General features: G+C 41.1%; 1 protein-coding gene across 3 annotated transcripts in view; it reads right to left on the minus strand.

Annotated features, from left to right (window-relative positions):
• Positions 1 to 20,672, minus strand: part of USP24 (ubiquitin specific peptidase 24) — a 61,951-nt gene extending 41,279 nt beyond the window's left edge. For 2 of the 3 annotated variants that reach the window (XM_069023487.1, XM_069023486.1), the window contains exons 1-9: positions 20,191 to 20,668; positions 8,015 to 8,180; positions 6,994 to 7,061; positions 5,411 to 5,554; positions 4,776 to 4,898; positions 3,840 to 3,875; positions 3,193 to 3,258; positions 1,622 to 1,687; positions 739 to 813 (exon numbers count right to left, since the gene is read on the minus strand). In XM_069023487.1, the coding sequence (XP_068879588.1) occupies positions 739 to 813; positions 1,622 to 1,687; positions 3,193 to 3,258; positions 3,840 to 3,875; positions 4,776 to 4,898; positions 5,411 to 5,554; positions 6,994 to 7,061; positions 8,015 to 8,180; positions 20,191 to 20,496 (1,050 nt within the window). In that variant the 5' untranslated portion in view covers positions 20,497 to 20,668. Of the gene's footprint in view, positions 1 to 738; positions 814 to 1,621; positions 1,688 to 3,192; positions 3,259 to 3,839; positions 3,876 to 4,775; positions 4,899 to 5,410; positions 5,555 to 6,993; positions 7,062 to 8,014; positions 8,181 to 20,190 lie in introns of all 3 variants that reach the window. The other variant, XR_011152549.1, reaches the window with a different exon arrangement.
• Between the last annotated feature and the right edge of the window lie 605 nt (positions 20,673 to 21,277).

Genomic DNA, 21,277 nt, shown 5'->3' on the forward strand with positions numbered 1-21,277 from the left:
ACAGTAAATTGCTCTCTTTTGGTTCAACAACCTGTGTAGAGGCATTGGTATTTTTGCTATTCTGCTACAGATGTCAGTGACTCACAAAGAGTAGGTTTAGTGACCAGACTGTTTAATCAAAACACAGCAGCTGGTACATCTGAAAGTATTACTTGTACACTAGAAATTTTAAGGCAATAAAACCTTTGGTTAAAGCTGCAAGTTTGGTACAGTAAATTGCTCTCTTTTGGTTCAACAACCTGTGAATACCTTCCTGTTTAAAATTAACAACTTAAATCTAAGTAAAAAGCCAACACAATTTAATAGAACTGAAGGCCAAGTTCAGGGTAATGCAGGAAGTAGCCACAAGTTACACAGACACTTTACCAACAACTACCAAATTCTCAGAAGCAAACAGCTAATGCAACAGTAATATGAATTTAACAGACTGCAAGACAATAAATATCTTTGAGTCAGAGAAGTGAGCATTCAGCATGCTGCACAAGGGGACCAACAAAACCAAAAAATTGATAGCAGCAGCAGCAAAATATTTTTAAAAAGGGTCATAAATCAGATATTTACTGAAAAGCATATTGAATGGAATTGGGTAAATGCATTTTCATCTATGTCATTCAGTCAGAATTTAGAACAGGCTGCATTCTTGCCAGTGAAAAGAAAGCTATTGTTCTAGTTTACACTGACAGCATTTCCAAGACAGGCAGGAAGTTCTTCCTAAATATTTAATATGTAAAACATTACCTTGTCTTTCAAGTCTTTCTCTTCCACATTCTGTACATATTTAATCATTTTATGAATGACTGGATCCAGCATGGGCTAAAGAATGTGAGAAAAGGCATGACAATCATTTTAATGTTTCCTGAAATCAATAAAATTACTCGAAAGACGTGACTGCAGCAAAAAGGAAATACTTAGCTGAAAGCTACCATTAACCCAGAGATAAAGCAAGTCCTACAACAAAGATAAAGCTATCCTGGTAGCTATGTCCAGGAAAAGAAAAAGCAATTAGATTAAGAACCCATTTCAGACCACCGTACTGCAGGTTTGCACAGAGACAGACCAACAGCCCTCTAAAAATGCAGCAGTTATTAGGTGCACGTGCCTCTCTGACTCCCAGGGGATTCTAAACTACATCCTCTTCAAATAAAGTCTCTCAGTCACTTAAGTCAGTAGTTTTTTTGGTGGTGAGGGCAGGTGTGAAGCCTGGAGTACGTTTGCACATACAAAGAGATCCTGGTGAATTTTTTGCCTGTACCACAATTTTTGCAGTGTAAACTCTCATATCCATGTGCTTGATCTCAGCCAGAAAGTTAAACTAAAAGCAAAATCCATCCATCAGGCTGGATTCTTTTCCCACATGGTTTATACTGATGAAGCTTACTAATGACAGTGGTAAAGCTTCTCATTGCTACAGATGTAGATACATGACTAAAGATCATTGCTTGGAAAACGAGTCTGAACATTGTCTGAGCCCCTTATTCAACACCTCAAGATGCTCAAAATGGTTCTTGTACTTTCTGCAACGTGAGGTTTGAAGGCTTTTCAAATTAGTCACCAGTTTCACACCAACACAGTTGGAAATGAATTTTCAGTCCTCTTATAAGTCATAACAAAGACATTTTACCTGTACTACAGAAGAGTTAAGATATTCTGCACAAACTCCAAATGGTTGAACTAATGCAGAGATTGCCTGAAAGAAAGACAGCAAGTATTTAGGTGCATATTTAAGAGATCTTTTCAAAGTTAGTAGCCTGTAGCTTAAAAGGCAAATGAAGGTGAACAAGTATTATTTATCTCATCATATATTTCCAGTCATTTGCTACAACTGTTTTTGGTGTGCAAGTCCTTTACAACACATGGTTTAAGAAAGATTTACTCTATGGCACACAGTAGAGTATGTGCTATATATTATACATGGCATGCAGTATGTGTTATATATTTTTGTCTGAAACAAAAAATGCCTTCCCAGTTTTCACTAATCTTGGTCCTCTCATCACTCTGTTCAGTGTTCTCTGACAGATCCTGTTTCAGTCACAGAAATAAACAGACGGAAAGGAACATATCACATTTTGCTTGCTCTCTACAGCAATCAGAAGTGTGAATGCAAAATTTAAGGTTAAAGCCATATGGCAAATTTTTTTCCCCAAAGCATTATGTGGGAGAAAGCTTTTGTAAATGTGTCATATACATGTCAAGATCTCTTCAATGCATGATTTTAAAGTGGTATCTATCATCAAGAAATTAAATGTATGAAGGTATTTGTTTGCCAATAAATAACATCAAAATCAGTTTGTTTTCACACTGGATCAAGAGTTGTGGAACCAAGTGTGCAGCAGTGCAATCCAAGGCCCAAATCAAGTGACGTTGACCCAGATTTCCTTCCTAAGCAAGCAGTTATTAATCATTAAACAAAGTCAAGTCAAAGTTTCTGTTACAGGACTGGGATGTAAATCAAGTTTTTCCTTATTCTTCTGTCAAGCTCACATATGAACCTATCTCTATATAGAGCAGAAAACATCAATATCCCAAGAAAAAAAGTTGAATTCTCTCCAAGTGGCATGTCACTGAAAGCAGACTGATTTTATACAGGGGGACAAGACTCCACATGACATCGTTTTCCTTTAGCCTCCTCATTCTCCAAAACTTGAAAGAATTGGAAGTCTCCTGAATATAGGTTAGGAAGCTAAAACTAACCCAAGTTAGACTTCATCACTAAAAATAGTTTAGCTCTGTTGAACCAGTTTTAAGACACAGCTCCTAAAAAGTTGTTTAGGATTAGACACTGTCTGTCTTCCTAAGGATTTTTTTCCTTAAACAGCAATTTCTGTAATAAATGACAGAAGTCAATTCACTTGCAGCTAAATGCAGCTATGGGTGCAGTAAACAGAAAACCAGGCACATACTGATGAACATACAATGAAACTACTTTGATTGATGTCTAACCAGAAGGCTGAATGCTAGCAGAAAGGTACACTAATTTCTCCTTTTTTCTGTGAAGTCTCAATTGCTTTTCAGTCAGGATTCTTATGTATAACCTCATTTGACCTCCAGCCTGACAGCACTTCTCCAGGGCTCTATGGGAGTGTTGCCCTGGTACCAAAGAAAAGGTAAAAGCACTGCCAAAAGGGACCTTGCTAGTTGTCCATGAAGGGTACAATGGAAAGGGAAAAGTCTCATGGCACAAGATGGACTTACTCCAAGTTCAATATCTTCTGAATTGAGTTTGGACTGAATTGCTGAAAATCCACCCAACTCTGCAAACTGAAAGAAAATAATCAGCATTACATAGTGAACAACAGTATTTTATCTTTTAAATAAGAGATTATGGAAAATACTCCACTGACAGTTCCTGAGATGCCAACAAGTGTCCTTTACCATGGAACATCCCATCCAAAAGAAGCTTTATATTTTCATGGGAGTTCAGGGGCACACAGGGGAATGCAATGCAATTACACATGGCACCAGAGTTTAAACATCAAGCTAGAAACTCTGTCTTGAGTAAAAATGGACATAGGGAGGAAAGGCAGACCACATACAGCAACAGCTGACTGGACTGCCACTTTTTCTTGGGGGACCTTTGACTGCAGCCTCAGCTGGGCTCTCAAATTCCTCTAGTCATAGAGGACTTACGTTAGGGTAAGGTGCCCAAGGGAAAAGGCAGCAACTCAGCAAGCTGTATTATACAAGGCAGGATTAAAATCTCAAACTATTTTTCTGTGGCTGTCAGAAAAGTGAGGAGTGAAAAAACAAGTCAGGGCAGGGTGGGGGATGGGAGAAGAAATTATCTCTGAAGACCAATGAATTCAAGTGACAAACAACAATTCTGGTTTACATTTACCTACCCTGTTTACCAGATCCACCAGCCACCCATGAGGTTCCTTGAACAATAAGATCATGAACAAATTAGCAGCTGCAACATCAATGCTAAACATTTGTCTTCTGAAACAGACATTTGGACAGACACGTTCAGCCCATTAGCCCACACCTCAAATGGATGTACTATTACACAAATAAAACAATGCTTGTAACAGCTCCTTTATTAAGTGTAGCTGGAGCTCTGGTTGGTTCTCATGAGCATCATCCTGTTTTGGACTCTGCCTGACATCACTGCCCATGTGCTGTGGCAACAGATCACACTGTGGCTGCTGACTCACACTCAACTGTATTTACAGCACTGTAGCAGTGTGGAACATTACTAAAGCACCTTTCCCAAAGCAGCAGATGTAGGATTTTCTTTCTGTGGCCACAAACTTGTTTCCTGAAGGAGAAATCGACTCCATTGATGCTGTTTTGGACCCACCCATGTGGAACAACTGTGACAAGACAGTGCAAACCTCAAAAACTGCCTCCTTGCTAGTGTGTCTGAGTTGAAGATATTTTATCCTTGGCTGTCAGAAAAGCACAAATTCTCTGCTAGAATTGAACACTTGGAGTTATCCTGGTCATTTCACACTCAACAACCAAACAGATGTCAGTCCTTAGAAACACAGATCCACCTGTTGTGTGCTTCATGTCTAAAGCAACACACAGATTGTTGTGCTACTTTAGACATGAAAGTACATCCATTTCTAAATGTAGCTTTTAACAGGGAATCAGAAGAATTTGAGAGCACAAATTAATGTCTACAGATCAACACATACTCAACATCTATTTGCTATAATTTTTGGGGACATATTTAAATTTCGGGGGCATATTTAAATTACCTACTAATCAAACAATCTTATCTGAAACAAAGACATCCACCCTAAAATAAGATTTTAGGGCATGGCCATGCTTACCTTCTGAAAAGTGGATATGGGTGAGACAGCATGCATGTTCCCTTCCCCAAAGACTTCTGCCCAATTTCTCTGGCACACCTTCATTCGATTCTTGAAATGATATTCATTGTCGGGATTAAATGCCTTGAAAGAAAAGCCCATGGCAATGAACAGGTGGCTTATGCCAGTTTCAAAACTTATCTTAATAACATTTGATTGTTTCAGTTGAGCATTCTCCTGGCTGACAGTTAAAGATCTAGCAAAAAAATAAAGTTGAGCACAAGCTCCCTGCTCCTGCCTCTCACTTCTCACCATATAAACCATTTTGAAGCTTCCATTCTGTATGGACAATATCCAATAACCACATGAGCCAGAGGTCCATAAAACAGAGAACTGAACTCAAAGTATCAGTTTTAAAACATAAATAGCAAAGTGACAAAAACGTGATTTTTTTTTAAGAACTGCTACTTTTCAGAAGTTCTGAACAGCACCCACTCCTCTGAATTCCATACTGGATGTTAAATATCTGCAGCAAGCAATGGCTGCAGTTTTTAAGACAATGAATTACAACTTACACAGTTGGAAAAAGCATCAGCTGCATAAATACAAAATGCCAAATGCCCAGGTATTAGAAACTGCATCAGAGAGGCAAATACCATTGTAAGCACACCAAGCAGGCCCACGGGAATAGGATCTTGTTTTACTCTTTCTGCAACCAGGTCCACCAGCAGCATGAGCATGTTGTAGATTCCTTCATGGATTTCGGTTCCCCACTTGTGAACAGCACTGGATGTCAACAGCTAACAAGGAAAAAAAAAAGTAATTTTTTACAAGTTTGAGCACAATCACAAACCAGGAGAAATTTATCAACTCCTGAGACTGTTTTCATGGCAAATGTTTCCTTGGAAGGCACTCATGACTGTCTGGTGTGTTTTTCAGATGTTCTTTCTGCACTAATGGCTTAAGAGTTAATTCAATTTGTAATTTTGCAGAAGAACACCTTAAATCACAGTTTATGACAGAAAATAAAATCTATCAAACTGTTTTCCATTTGCATGCACTAGTAGAGACCGTAACCTTTGCAAAGAACAACGAATATGAAATGAATCTGTTTGCAGATTGAACACACAACTATTAAATCTTGAAACAGGCAGCCACAGAGCTGCAGTGATTCAGCTAAGGTAACCATTTACCAATTCACACTTTCTGAGCATCTTCTATTGGAAAACAAAGCACATGTACCAGGAGAGAGAGTTATTTAGTGCTGCTTCCACCTACTGAAACATGTTCTTTAAATCTGGTTTCATGGTTGTTTATAAAGGACACTTGGCTGCCATCTGCAAACTTCATTTAATTTCTGCTGTATTTGAACAGAAGCAGATAAAAAAACTTAATCGTTTAAATACAATTACTTTTTGTACCACTAATCAAGTTTCTTGCAAATATTTCAGCAAATTGTAATTCAGCACATCCTGAACTTAGATTTCTACAGATTATCCTTCTGGAGGAACAATCTACATTGCTTATTTCTTATGCAAACAATACCAAGTGATATAAAACTATTGCATGTAAGATTAGTACTCTGATAACTAAATGAAAAAATATTTTTTCCCTTGAATTTCTACCTTCCTTAAATATAATCATATTCTCAGTATTTTAACACTAGGACAGAGTAACTTTTTAAAGGGTATGTATGTGTTCTTATACATATGGTCTAAAAAATGGGCAGGAAATTTAGGCAGTACCTGAAGTGGATGGAATAGTGGGAAGCCAATTATTTTGGGAAGCTCTGTAGAGAAAATTCACAACAGCCCAGAGAAACACAGGGCATTAAGAACTGAGGTGAAAGATAAAATTCTAAATGGACTGTGAAAAGAATTCAGCAACCCTCTGAAGAAATAAGAGAAAGAATAGTTAATGGAAACCTGATCATGAACTTGCCACCAGTGGCCATATCCAAGGGTCTCTAAACCTCTCTTTGGGCTCTGGTAATTACTACAGGGCTCTTCATCGAAAGGGAAAAAAAAAAAGAAAATGACTTATGTGCTAAAGTTGGCCAGTTACAGAACTGGGACCTTGTATGATTTAAATCTCTATGATTTTAACCTACGAAAGTAATCTGAGTGTGATTTTAATCCAAGAACCCACTTAGTAGCTGCCTGAAGTCTGGATTACAAAACACTTTTTCTACCATGAGCAATGCAAAGAAACACTGAACTGGCCTACTGTGCCTACTTACCTTTTTAAATGCTTCAGGCATGCATCTGTCCATAAACCTCTTGCAATTCTCATCGGAATCAGAAAGACCTTTACAGAAAGGAGAGTGCTTTAAAACAGTACTTTAAAAAAATTACTCTTTAAGATGACCTCAGGGACCTGGTTGCAAGTTTTTGGGAACACCAATCCAAACCAGCAGTCATAAAAGTGCTACTGTTCATTCATAACTAGCATGCTTTTCAAGCCACAAAAAGCATGGGTCGAGAGAACCTGCCTTTCAGAACTAAGAATTCATTTCCCAACACCTTTTACAACTTCTTCAAGCATTGTTAGAACCATAAGTAACCTGTAAACTTCAGAGTTTACAATTCATACATTACTGATACTTCACAGCCTCCCTCCAAAACCAAATGAAAGCACAGCCTTTTAACACGGGTTGGAAACAAAGAAGCAAACCAGAACCACTTAACTGCTATTCTTCCAAGAGATTACAACATTCCTTTAGTCTGCCATCAGGCGTGACTGAAGAACTATCTTGTACTCTCATTATACATCAGTTGTTGGGTGTGGTGCCTCCATAATACTCTTAACCCCAGCCAAAGTACAGAATACACAAGAGTCAAATTCAGATCTAATGCAATGTAAGCATTTCACCAGGGAAAAACAACCACTTATACAAGCATGGTACAGCAGGGATTGAGATGACAGCTTGTTTTTATGAATGGAAAATAATCAGCACAAGGAAAAAAAAAGAGTCAGTAATTTAGTTCTGAAAAGATGTAATTCCCTGAATCATTAGAACATAAAGAAACATGTGTGCCACTTTTTGAAAAAAACTTAAGCGAACAAATTACTTTAGAGAGAAAGAAAAGAGATCAATGTTGTTTTTACAGCTCACTGTTAACCACTTTCCCAGAGATGTGATTGTTGAGCAGGGTGCAAGTATACAGCAGCAAGATTAAAGCAAAAGACACAACTGCCCAACATTCTGTCTGTGACACCCTCTGAACAGATAATCTGTGTATTTGTGAAAGGGAACTTACCCAGTCTTGCCAGGTAGGTGGATGCAATTAGGCACTTGCCTAGAGACTCCTCCCGCTTGTAGGGTATGGACCAGTGATCTGTCAAAACTCTGCTCTCCAGTTCATACAAGTTGGTTGTTGGAAACTCAATCCCTTCACCAGAGCAATTCCCATTTTCATCATTTTTCTGCGGGTGGAAAAAAAAAAAAAAGTTCAAGTGACACAGTTTCCTAGGCACATTAAAGGGTTTAGAAAAGGCAGCTGTGCCTGTAACAAGCATGTCAAATTCTCAACCCTGAGGCTGCTTGTGTTTTTCAAATTAGAATTTAATGTTTCAATTTGAATTGAAAGGATTACATACCTTGATGTATTTCGTGTAGGTGATAACTACTATGTTTACATAACTAATTGATAACTAATTGCCTATTTAAGAGGCAAATCTGGTTCCATAGGATATCAGATCCTAGAGCCAGGTGATAAGTACTTCCAGTCCCTGTGAGACTGTAGAGTACAAATTTTGATCTCCATAGATCTGTGTATTAATCTTCTGTTCAACAACTCATGCAGAATATGGGAATAGTTTACTCTAAGGGAAGTCCATTTCATCCCACCACATTAGAAATACAGGATACTGTTTCAGTACATCAGGATTTTCTTTTACTAACTAGTAATCTAAAGAAAAATCTACATCAAATATGGCTGTCCAACAAGGTAATGTAATTGTCCTTCTCTTGAAGTCATAATGACTGCAGCTAAGCTTTACAGGTTTCCTGCTAATGCCACTGAAGAGCAGCTATTTCTGTGTATAGGACACAGAATTACCCCCTGCTCTCCACTGAGTGCCATATGAGGTAACTGCCTCAGCACCACCAGAGAAAGAGTAGACAAGTTATTCATTTATTTTCTTTTGTTTATTTTTTAACCTCCCATAGATGCCAGCTACCCAATGTGTCAAAGAGTTCACATGGACTACCTTTCCCTGCCTCCACAACAGCAGGCAAAGCCAGCAGGAGAAAGGACAGAATGTCTGGATCAGGCCTGGCAGCGAGCAGGAGCCACTGTTGGAGACAGTGGAAAACAAGAGCAGTGATGGTAACAAGATCCCACTGAGAGAGAAGCCAGGGACATGGAGGGAAGGCAGGAAATATATTTGAAAGTAAAAAACAGACAGTGTCAGGAAAGTGAATGGAAAAACAAGAAAGGAATAAACCAAAAGAAAAACTGAACTCTGGAGGAGATGGTATACAAAGATCAGAATCAATGTATGCACACAAGTGTGCTTCCAGCTCTCTCATGGCATTTGATACTTGTAGGATTAGACTTGTTTTAAAAAAAGTAAATGTGTCATTCACTTTCATAATGGTTCAAAGATATTAAGCCAAGGGAACAGCAATTGTATAAAGCCTAACCTTTAAAGTTCATGGACAACATGCAGGCTGGACTTACTAACATGTTCTGAGAGCAGCAGTACAATTTATAGGAATGGAACACAGAACAGTGCTTAAAAAAACCCCACACATTAGTGTTTGGGAAATAAAGAGCCAGCTTTCTCCAACTCCCTACTAAACATTTAGTTCTCAGTTTGTCTTTATGGGAAGTTGTACTTTAGCAGACCTGAATATCACCTTCTGAAACTGTCATCACCCGATCCAGTGCTGTGCACGGAAGCCTAATGTAATTCCCATCTAGCAAATCATGCCCTGTTTAAATACTTCAGGTTTTGGAGAAGAGATATTTGAAGGTCTAAATGAAAAGACACTGAAATTATTTAGAAGCATTTTTTAGGAATTAAACTGTTAATTATACAGCTTCTGTAAAGAACATCCATGCAGAACACAAAACCATTTCCTACAGAAAACAATGTGCAGTTATAAAGAAAGTGTCCTCACAGTAACAGAACAGGAATGAACTTTTAGTACAATGAAGGCAGACTGAGTAAAATATAAACACCCAATTGCTGGGTGTTCAATGACTACAGTTCAGCCTCGAATTGTAGCCAAGGAAAGCAACATTTCAACAAATGTGTCAGATACAGAGCTACAGTTGCTTCATTCCCTGGAGGAAAGTGTCCACACCAAACAAAAGCAGTGATAGCAATTGGTATCTTAAGAGATGCAGAACAGCAATGCAGACCTTCAGCTGTAGCTGAAAAACTCCACTTGTTGTTCTGCTTTCCCATCCACATCCAAGCAATGCTGCTCTTTAGTTACCTGTTTCCACACAAGTGATTGCCAGGGTCCATGACACAGAAATTCATATGGAAAGTGAAATAATACATGTTCTTCACTGTACATTCAGCTTCCATTGTCATAAATTATGCTTAGAACACATCTGGACTATTGCTACCAATAGTGCAGTGACAAGATGGTTTTCCACAAAAAAAAATGAGTGTGGTATTTGGAATATTGCCCTAGTAATGAGAACTACTTGCATCGAAGGAGCATGCTCTTGGCACATTCCAGGAAATAAGAAGCAATGAGGCTTCTTGCTTGACAGTGCTCTGCTACTAAAACCATGTGCAGAAAACATCAAGTTCATTTATTAATTTTAGAACACATCACATCCACATAGCTTCACAGCTACTGTGAAACCTGTGACAGTCTCAAATACACACCCAGGCAGTTTAAAACCCAAATTCCCCTTCAAACCACTAATAAATTTAACACTCTGCATTTCTGGGAGATTACAGCTATGTTCACATTATCTTAGTGCAGACTGAGTCGTGTTTCTTACAACAAATCTACTACAAGAAACAGTCTCTTTAAAGACTTACTGCTCCTCTTTCATAATTTGTGCCCTTCTGCACATGAAAAACCCCAAATTGTTCACCACACATTTTTTAATCAATTTGGGCACTGCTCTTTTAAGTGTGGGGTTTATTACCAGCAGCTGCTGCAGCAAGGTGAAATGTCAGCTCAGTTCTTGCATAATCTTATGTTGGCTGGTGATCTGCACACAGATCTCACACTCCAACACAGCCTGGAGAACTCACCTGCTCTGCTGACATTCACAAATGCAACACAGCCCTGAACACGTATCCACAATTAATGCTCTGTAACTGAGGAGCTCAGGAACTGTCACTGCAAACTCTACTGACAAAGGTTCATGGAGCAAATAAAAGCTTTAAAAGAAAAATTACTGTACATGTGAAAGTAAATAGGATACAAGGCCATGTCAGCCTGCAAAAGGTGAATTTCTGAATCCTGTCTTTGGGGAATTACATGGGGTTTGTTTGCTTGTTTATATATATAAATTGTTTATAAATGAAGATATTAAAAGAACTATCTCCCTCCCCTCAGATAGGTGACTTCAGAATGGTGTCTGCTACTTGAGGATGACCTGTCTCAGGACTCTGCAATTCTGGCTGGACAGACTTAACACTGGACTGGCCCCCGACATGAGAAGGATTTATAGGGATGTTCTTCTATAGAATAGTAAAGAGGAAAAAAAAGAACCCAACCCTATTCCTGGTAACTAATGGGTCATCCAAAGATAAACTGTCTAAAAGGCTGTAAGAATCACTCTTTTCTGCAGCAGGAAGTCACGATGCACATCACAAATCTGTGACTATTTCTGCAGCTGAAATACTGAGACCAGAAAACTTCTGCTGACAAACCTTTAACATAGTTTTCCATGCCTTCTGATATATCTCTTATTGCACAAACGCCCTGAAAATCCCCTCATTCTAACAGTCTTGACTCTTCTGGCTTATTTTCAAGGTGTGAAAATGCAGTTATGGCTAAACAGACACACAGGCTCCCAGGAGAAATATCCTCACAGGAACAGGCTCAAGCACTGATTCAAGATTCCCTCTCTGGGGATCTGGCACTTCCCAGAGTTGCTTGCAAGGCTTAATAAACAAAAATTGTTCAACATCTGATCAATAAAGCATTGCTTAAATCTGTAGCATAAAACCTTCTATTGAAGAGTAACACAGAACAAAGATTAGCACAAAAAGTAAAATATGAATTAACTTTAATTACCAAAAGGTCACAGTTTAAAGCTTCAAAACGCATTCATGCAGTATTCAGCTAATTAACTCATCAAACACTGCTTAACTGAAGCCACTGACACTTCCCATACCAGTCACTTTACATAAAATAACAAGGAGTTTAAGACTTGTTTTAATTCTAATTGGCAGCTTTAGTAATGAAATTACAGTCAAATTATGATTTAAATTTGTTAATTTGGTTTTGATAGGAGGCTACCAACAGAATCTATTATCACCAAAGCTAAGTCACATTATGTGCTCATGAATCTAGTATAACTTAGGAAACAAACCCCCAAAGTCACGTTTCTTTCAACAAGCAACAGGATCAGACTAAGACACCAGCAGACCAAGCAGTTACCTCCACCTCATGCCTCTCTAATAAGTGACTTTCACAAAATAACCATCATTTTATCGCAAAGAAAACAGATTTTTGATGTTTCATTGCATTGTTAAAAAAACAACCACAAAACCTTGTTACTATGTACCTACAAACAGGACAAAGTTTAACTGCTCTGAAAAGCAGTAATGAAAAAAAAAATGCATAAAGCCAGAACTAGCAGACAAAAATTTTAGGTCCACCTTTCAGTTTTTAATCACAGACGTAGTCAACATAAAGAAATCAATTTCCCAATGCTTCAGCTTCCCCAGCTGCAAAGTGTCAGCAGGGATGCTCCCCTCTGCCACTGATGCATCACAGACAAGTGTTTGCAGAGCACTGCAATGCTCAGGTGGAGGCAAGGTGAGAGAAATACATCAAATACCCATAAAAATAGAGCGTTTCTCTGCTCTGATGTACTGTGCCCATCAATTTGTGGGAGAAGCTATGAATCCTGAAGTCATGACCTGACAGTCCCTCCATCTGCCAGACTATTGATTAAAGCAGCTTTTACTTTCACGCCTGGGTGTCAAACCTTTTCTTCTTTTAATTAACTCCTAAAGGGGGATATTCTGTTACCCAGAACTGAAAGAGATGGGTAAGGATTCAAAGCCTTTCAAACAACTCAAAGCTACCACCTTGCACTTACACATGAACACGAAGAACAAGGACTGTTTTAAAAAAAAAGTCACATTTTCATACCTATAACCTACTTTCTATTTATAAACTGGTAATCCAAAAGGTTAAAGAACTTTCAACTCTTGTTAAGTGGTAGATGTGGGAACAAAATTGGAGTATTTCCTAGCTGCCTGTTCCTGAACTCAGATCAAACCCATTGGACCCACATTGCTAAGAGCAAGCTTGGTATCCTCTTGTGAATGTCAGTATCAGTAAGACTCAAAAAATGGTGACATGTAGGGAATTTCCACATTATGTTTCTTATCTGGCAATAAGAAAACCCACTGTGATTTCCTGAATGTTTTACTGACAAACAGGCATTTACTTGCAAAGTATTGTCACAGTTTTTAAGTCCTAAAGAGATACAACATCTCACCCCTGAATTTTCATCCAAAGAAACATCTGGATGCAAAAATTTTAAATGCAGCAACAGATAGGAATGGTTTTTGTTATTTGTGTTCTGCTAAGAGAACATAAGCTTGTTGGTGGGATACACAGATGTTTTGTTTTTTTTGTTCTTTTCTCATAGAAATGAAGCTCTTCAAATTTTTACTATGGACTACTTCACACAAACAAATGCAGTCTTGTCATGAGAAAAAAATGCTACCATTTTGTCATGCTAATATATAAAAGAATGATACCAGTCTACTACTAAAGGAAAATAAATCCTCCTTTATAGACTCCACCTAACTGAAGTTGATCTCGACTCTCACCCTATCACAGAGATGCCCTAAGAAAAACCCAATTTATTTAGTGAACTTTCTCACAGGAAGCTTTAGACACTGACCTTAAGTGAGAGTAGCACAAGGACACCATCAAGGATGCATGTTTAGACTAAACCCTTAGTAGCTGTAAAGGATTATAACAAACTATAACCACAAAAACCCTATGGCTCCACCTTTCCTCTGCTCCCCACCCCTCACAACCAAGAACTGTGTAAGACTGCTAATAAGAACACAACAGGAATTCGAAAAATAAATTCAGCAAAGCTGGAAATTAACTCAGTTTCTGAAAACATGGGTTGTACTCTTTCCCTGATTTCCAGGGTGATGGTGTGATGTTACCAGGCAATACTCCCTGATGTACTTGCCTACTTGTTCAGAGATAAACATAGTCCTGAGTGTCACAGCAAAACAAAACAACCGAGGCTCTGTAAAACTAGCACTTGAATTAAAACCACCGTTTAACTTTGAAAATACAAGGAGCCTCTCTGCCCTTTTATACTGCTATTACCACAGTATTCAGTGAAATCTGAGGCAGATTCACTAGAACCACTTTTGGCAACGTATTTTGAAGTCTGATAAGTTGTAGGCGAGGAAGAAGTCATGGAAAGCACTGTTAGGAATGCCATTCATAAGGAACCAAGGAAAACACTTATCTTCCATGTTTTTTCACTATTGTCTGCAGATATATTTAAAAACTTACTCCATTAGTGTAACTACAAACAGCCAGACTCGGAGTCTACACCATTATTCCTCCCAGCCCTTGAGTTTTCATAAGCACAAAACCTCATGCTTGTTCCCAAATAACTCAGAATAACTTGGTGTGATATCAGAAAAACACTGTGCTTTAAAACAATAAAACAATGAATCACAAACGCTTAACATTTCAGTACTTAAAATTAAGTCAATACTTATATCTCCCTTTGCCAAAACACCAGGAATTAATAGAGAAGTGCTGTAAAAACCACTATATAAAGTATTTATTGTAATGTTTTAGTGACCAAAGGTCAGGCTCTGGAAAGGAAAATTAATTCAATAATGCTGCTAAACACTCATCTGTACTTCTGCTCTACAGATGTATACCAATGAGCCAGAAACCAGAACTGACAAAGCAGCTGATTTCAACAGTATATAATTCCAAAATTGTGACTAACTAATATGGAAAAATCTTTAAATGCCTCTCAAGATCTCTCTGCTGGGCATCAGAAAAGCCAGAACTGTTGTAAAGTAGTGAGCAGGAGGATCAAGTGGCAAGAAACAGTGGGAACATTGGCTTTTAAAATTAATTTTAAATTTGGCTCCTGAAACATATATACCAAAGGCTATTCCTACAGCAGCACAAATACATGTTTTTTTCAAAATAAAAGCTTACAAAAGAAACAGGCACTTCCTCTTTGCCCTCCTCATACAAAGAGCTACTGTTCCTTAATCCAAAAGCAATCCAAATGATTTGCTGGAATTAACTTCTAACACTGGCTAATTTGTTTTTATTCTCATTCTTCCTCAGTATTTCACTTCCTTATGAAACAGCTGCCACAGAATAGCACTGTAAACTGGGCAGATGACCAGAAAATGCTTCCAGAGGACATTATAGCAGAGAGACTTCCTGCCCAGCTGAGAATTTGGCTGTGTAGAGCTGTCTCCCACCTTCACTGACCCTGCAGGCATCACCTTCATCACCAATGAACCAGTAATTACAGAGTGCTCCTCTCAATCCAGCAATTACTCTAACGATCACATTACATGATAATGACTTTGTGAGTTATTCAAAACAAAGCTTACATTTAAAATTAACCAGCTGCATCTCTCAGTATCACCCCTATTTCCCTAACTTCATGTAGCATCTCTATTAGCCTGTGCTGTATCAAGAATGAAACCCAGAGTATTTTCTTTCAAATGCTTTCAAGGAAGTGTTAATGGAATCAGAATATAAAAAGAGATTCCACACCAGGGCCACTCATTTTTGAAAACAGTGATGCTGAAAACCAGGAGTGCTAAAATACTAATTCCACTTGACATTCTGATGGCATCCAGCCAGGGACTCGATGCCAGAATCCACCACAGAGCTTTATTTGATTGCTTAATTGTTTTACAAGGCAAATTTGTAGACAAGCCACACTGTAAAACTTCCACACGAGAATGCAAGAAATATTCACTTTTGCAAAGCTCAAGACTACTTACAAGAGAGGAGACTGACTTTAAATGTGCAGAACTGTAGCGTGAAATCCATCTCATTTGCTTGGAGGCTAAATACCTTCTTTGTCTTTAAATAAATACAGCTCCTTCCATTCAAAGATCAAAGAACTTCACAAGCCTAACGTCCATGGTTCTCCTAATAAAGCACACCCCATTATCCTCATTTTACACATTAAAAGCTAAACCAGAGGTTAAGTTACACACCCACCGTGACGCAGCACATCTGTGGCAGAACTGCTTTCAGTCCTGAACTTTAATAATGAGGAGAGGTAGGGTTTGAACACCACAGTTCTGCAGCATGACTAGTGAGAATGTTCCTGGCACTGGCACTCACTACAGTCGCCGGCCTGGCCTTTTCACAAAATCCCTTCTCTTGCAGTCAAACAGCACCTCAAAAGCAATCTTGGACAAGTTTTATTATAAACCTTACCTAGTAAAATCTGGCATGTACGAGCTTTTGATCCAGTTCAACTAAAAAAACATAAATCAAAAGAGCACATGCTGAAGGGGACAGGAATAGCTGGAGGGTAATATAATCTGTTCATCACAATTTAGTCAAAAGGTCATAGTAATGGCTCTCAGAAGCTGTTTTAAAAGCAAATTAAGATTGTTTTAGTGAAGGTTACACAAACCATTGGTATATCTTTAATATTTTTACTTGCCCCTCCCCACAATTTCAAGTTCTCTGGTCACAATCCCCACATTTGTTCAGCCTGCTCTTCTCCATCCCATTTCTCCAAAACTCACTAAAGCCAGCAATTGTGGCACTTGTGGCAATTCACGGACACACTGACAGACATTGTCATCGCACTCATTTATAGTCTTGTCTTAAATTATAAAGGATTTAGAGCAGCAGTTCATAAAACAGCTTATCTGTCAGTCAGATGAAGAGATGAGCATAGCGTCCCTCACCCGCCTCCCTCAGCACAGAATCACACCATGACAATCTGCACGTTGCCTAAGGAATAAACACAGAAATCCCACATTCTTGCCAAATTGCAAGATTTACTTCTGTCAACAGACATAAACACAGAAGTTACGTCAAACACACGAAGTTACCTCTTGGAAAAGCAGGTGACCTCAGTCTATCAATGTGGTTTGGTGTTACGAAGGGTAAAACTTCAAATCAGCTGTAAGCCTCAAGCTGAACTTCCTGCGCTTTCAGGAAGACTGCACAAATGAACTGAAGCCCCCTTTGTATTTCCAAGTTTGTCTGGCCTTTTCCTTTTGATGAGTTAAGTGTGGTCATGCTACCACCATCAATGCCAGAGGCACACCACAGCCATCAACCTAAAACTGAAGCAACTTGGAAACACTGGCCTGCTGAAAGTGAAGTTTTAACCTAATGAAATTGAAATTTATGCACATCTTCAGCTCAAGCCTCACACAGAAAGAAAGCACAGGGCATATGTTGGGCCAGCTCACAGCAGCTATCTTGCTTCTGGGCCAGTTACTCCGAATTCAAGCTTCTTTAAGACTTCCAGACAGCCTTGAAGACCAGCAGTCTGGACCACTAAAAGAGGATTCATACTGATTTTTACTATCTTATCTAAAGAAAACATGTTTTAACTAGTATGATATGTATCTGGTTGCTGTGCTCTTTTCAAAGAAAACCACTAGACAAGCCTTTCTTTGATCCACATGAATGCTGAACAGATTCTAACATTATGTAATAGAGACCAAATAAGCATATGCAAACATAATGGATTCATTACTGATTAGGGAAAATGTAAAGTGTTTAATCATTCATAGACCTATTCTTATATGCATGCTAAAGTGTGTGCAGCCAAAAAAAGCATGTAAATTCAAAGTACAGACCTGTTACACATGTCTTGAAGAATGACTGAAGCATTCTTGCTATTTTTAAATTATAACATCTAATCCTAACTTTTGTTCATGAAGTGTTAGACTTGAACATTTTACTTGGGGGAATATTTCTAGGAATTCTTCTCCTGTGATTTATCTCCTGCTGCTGATATATAAAATCCAAAAATCTAACACCCCATTTCCTCCCCACTGAATAAAAGTTAAAACTGGTGTTATGAAGAGAAGGAAGAATACACACTCGAAGAGCTGTTAGAAAGAGATGATACTGAGAGGAAGAAAACCAGAAATAACATCTGAATTACCACAAGACAGCATGGGGTACAATATGTTTCACCATAATGTGTATGACTACAATGAATAATATAGCTGCTTCTGCAATGGCAGATTCTGTACAGCTTCATATGCCATAAGCTTCTGCTGAATGGAAAACTACTGATTAACCTGATTAATTACTGATTAACTGCTTAAAGAATAGCTGTAGCTTATTAAATGTAATGCTAGATTACAGCTGATGAATAAAAAAACCCAAGGACTGATCATATATCACTTTCCCCCTCTCATAAAATGTATGCCAAAAGCTGTTAAGTTGTACTGCAGTGTTAGACAAATATGCACAGGCAACAATTCCAATCTCAAGGCTTTTATAGATATAACTCTTTTATTACAAAAATACTGTTTTGCATACACGTGCAGGAGTTGACAGATGCTCATATGCAAATGGATCCAATTACTAAATTGAGGCATGAACTTATATAAAGTTTCATGTAGCAAGACACCTCAGTCCTTCTGAAATGCCTGCTCTGTGCAGGGATTTATCTACATCGAAATGTTTTGACTTCCCTCCTGTGGGTTAAAAAGAACACAAGTCAGAGCAAACAAGAACGTGAGTGGCAAAGGAAGCTATTACAAAGTTAAGTAAATTTGATCAGAAATACAGGATGAAACAATGGGGGGGGCGGGAGAATCCTCTGAGAGCTGTCAAAGTGCCATTTGTAATGGGAACAAGAGCAGGGAAAGAAGTGCTTCTCTGAAGTTTACACTGACAGCTTCTCTCGAAATGTCACACTGACAAGCCAGACTGTCCCAACTATAACTACATCCACCCTAAATGCCAACAAGAACTCTCGTTCACTCTCAATCCTTCACAGGAAAGGTTAGAAACCACTTCCCTGGCGCTTCAGTCAGGGAAGTTTAACAGTGGCTCTGCTTCTGCGCGGCACACGTGCCACCCCACGGATCAGCTTCCTCCACGAGCACACACCAGCAGCTCAGAGGAGCTCAGGATCTAACCCAGTTAACTCAGTGAGCAGGATCACCTATCTTTATTCTGCAGGACTGGACGTCAATATGCTGAGGCTACGGATACAGATGATCTGTGCAAGCGTAGTTACGCACCTGATACGCCCATGGATTCTTCATAAATGTATTTATAGACACGTACACATGCACAGAAAGGGAGCACTTCTCTGGCACAGAAAACCCTCAGGATACTCTTCACTGGAGCCTTGGAGGGTACATGAGGTTCCCTGGTTTTGTTCACGAGCTTAAGCATCTGCTCTCGACCACTTTTTGAGACAGAGACTATGCAAGGTGGCCCTTTAGTATTACACAGGGGGGCTTTCTGCTGTTCTCACCCCACAAGTCCCACACTCTGGACACTACTAATTAGGTCTTTTCTTATGAGCATTCTGTGAAGTTTTGGGAAAAAGACCAGGAGGAGGAGAAGGCTTTGTAGGAAAGCACTACAAGATTGTTCCAGACAGCAAGGAGAGCACCATGAGTGTATCTGCTGGCTGAAGGGTTCAGAGTTCTGGAAGAGGATGGAAGAGAGAGAAAGGCAAACAAGGAGGAAGGAGAGAACCTGGGAAAGGCTGACATTCTCCAGTACTTCTATCCACTTCAGTTTTATTTTTGATCACAGCCCTAAATTATGACTTAAAGCTCTGTTTTGAAAAACATTTGACCTCACTGAGTTCCTATTTCAGAACTTACGCTCAGCTTATCCAAATAAAACTGTACCTAAGGTCATACCCACGTTGCGCTCTCCTTCACATTGTGCAAACAGTTAAAAAAAATAGACAGCCCTTAGTCACCGGGATTATGCAAGAAGGCACAAGAGGGGGAGCGAAAAGCAAAGCCCTACGGTAGCCACACATTCCTGGAATGCCAAGGAAAACCCCGGGTGCGCTTCACCTTGCAGGGATCGCAGGGAACGGGCTCGGGAGCGCGCCGGGCGGGCGGCAGGCTGGGAATGGAGGCGGATAAGGAGTCCCGGGCCCGGGGAGTGACGGAGGGTCCCTGGGCACGTCCCGCCGGCCCCACGCCCGGGCCGACCCCCGCCCGCGGGGAGGCTGCGGGTGGCTCCCACCGCCCGGAGCCGCCCCGGGACCGCCCGCCCGCAGCTCACCTCGGTCTCCACCACTTCGTGGTAGGCGGGCGGCGGGTCGAAGCCGCCCCCGCCGCCTCCGCCGTCCCCGTCGCCGCCGCGGGGGCCCTGCCCGCCGGCGGGGGAGCCGTGCCCGCCCGGCGGGCCCTGCCCGCTCTCCATGGGCTCGTAGCCGCCGTAGTGGAGGCCGGGCCGCTCGTTGGTGAGCAGCGCCACGGCCTCGTTGATGTCGTTCTTGGCCAGGCGCAGGGCCTTGCGGATGGCGGCCGCGTCCGAGAAGCCCATGCAGAGCAGCGTGGTCATGTGCTGCTCCTCCTCGCTCTCCATGGCCGCGCCGGGGAGCGGGGCAGGAGGAGGAGGAGGAAGAAGAGGAGGAGGAAGAAGAGAAGGAAGAGGAGGCCGGGGGCGGGGGGGGGGAACCCCGCGGACCGAGGGGCGCCGGGCTCAGGCGCTGCCCGCCCCGCGCGCCGCCATGTTGCCGGGAGCGCCGCTCCCCTCCCGCCGCCGCCGCCGCGGCGGCCGCCCCGCCCCGCCCCCCCCGCGCGCGCCCCGGCCCCGCCCCCGGCCCGGCCCGGAAGCGGCGGCCAAGCCCCGGCCGGGAGCGCCCGCCGGGCCCGCGTCACGTGACGGGGGGAGGCGGTGGGGGATGAATGGACCGGCGTGGGAAGGGGGCGTGGCCGAGGGGGCACGTGAGGGCGGGCGGCGTTGTCAGGGCAGCGGGGACCCGAACCGGAACGGGAACGGGCACCGGGATCGGAACGAGGACGGGAGCGGGGCCAGGGATGGGAACGGAAATGGGGATGGGGATCGGGAATGGAGATGGGGACTGGGACTGGGGATGGGGATCGGGAATGGAGATGGGATGGGGACTGGGACGACGATGTGGACCAGGACTGGGACTGGGGATGGGGACCGGGAATGGAGATGGGGATGAGGACTGGGACGAGGATGTGGACCAGGACTGGGACTGGGGATGGGGATCGGGAATGGAGATGGAAATGGGGATGGGGATGGGGACTGGGACGACGATGTGGACCAGGACTGGGACTGGGGATGGGGACCGGGACCGCTATCGGAATTGGTACCGGGAGCGGCGCCGGGACCGGGC

This window comes from Aphelocoma coerulescens, chromosome 8 (assembly GCF_041296385.1).
Source record: "Aphelocoma coerulescens isolate FSJ_1873_10779 chromosome 8, UR_Acoe_1.0, whole genome shotgun sequence".
NCBI lineage: Eukaryota > Metazoa > Chordata > Aves > Passeriformes > Corvidae > Aphelocoma > Aphelocoma coerulescens.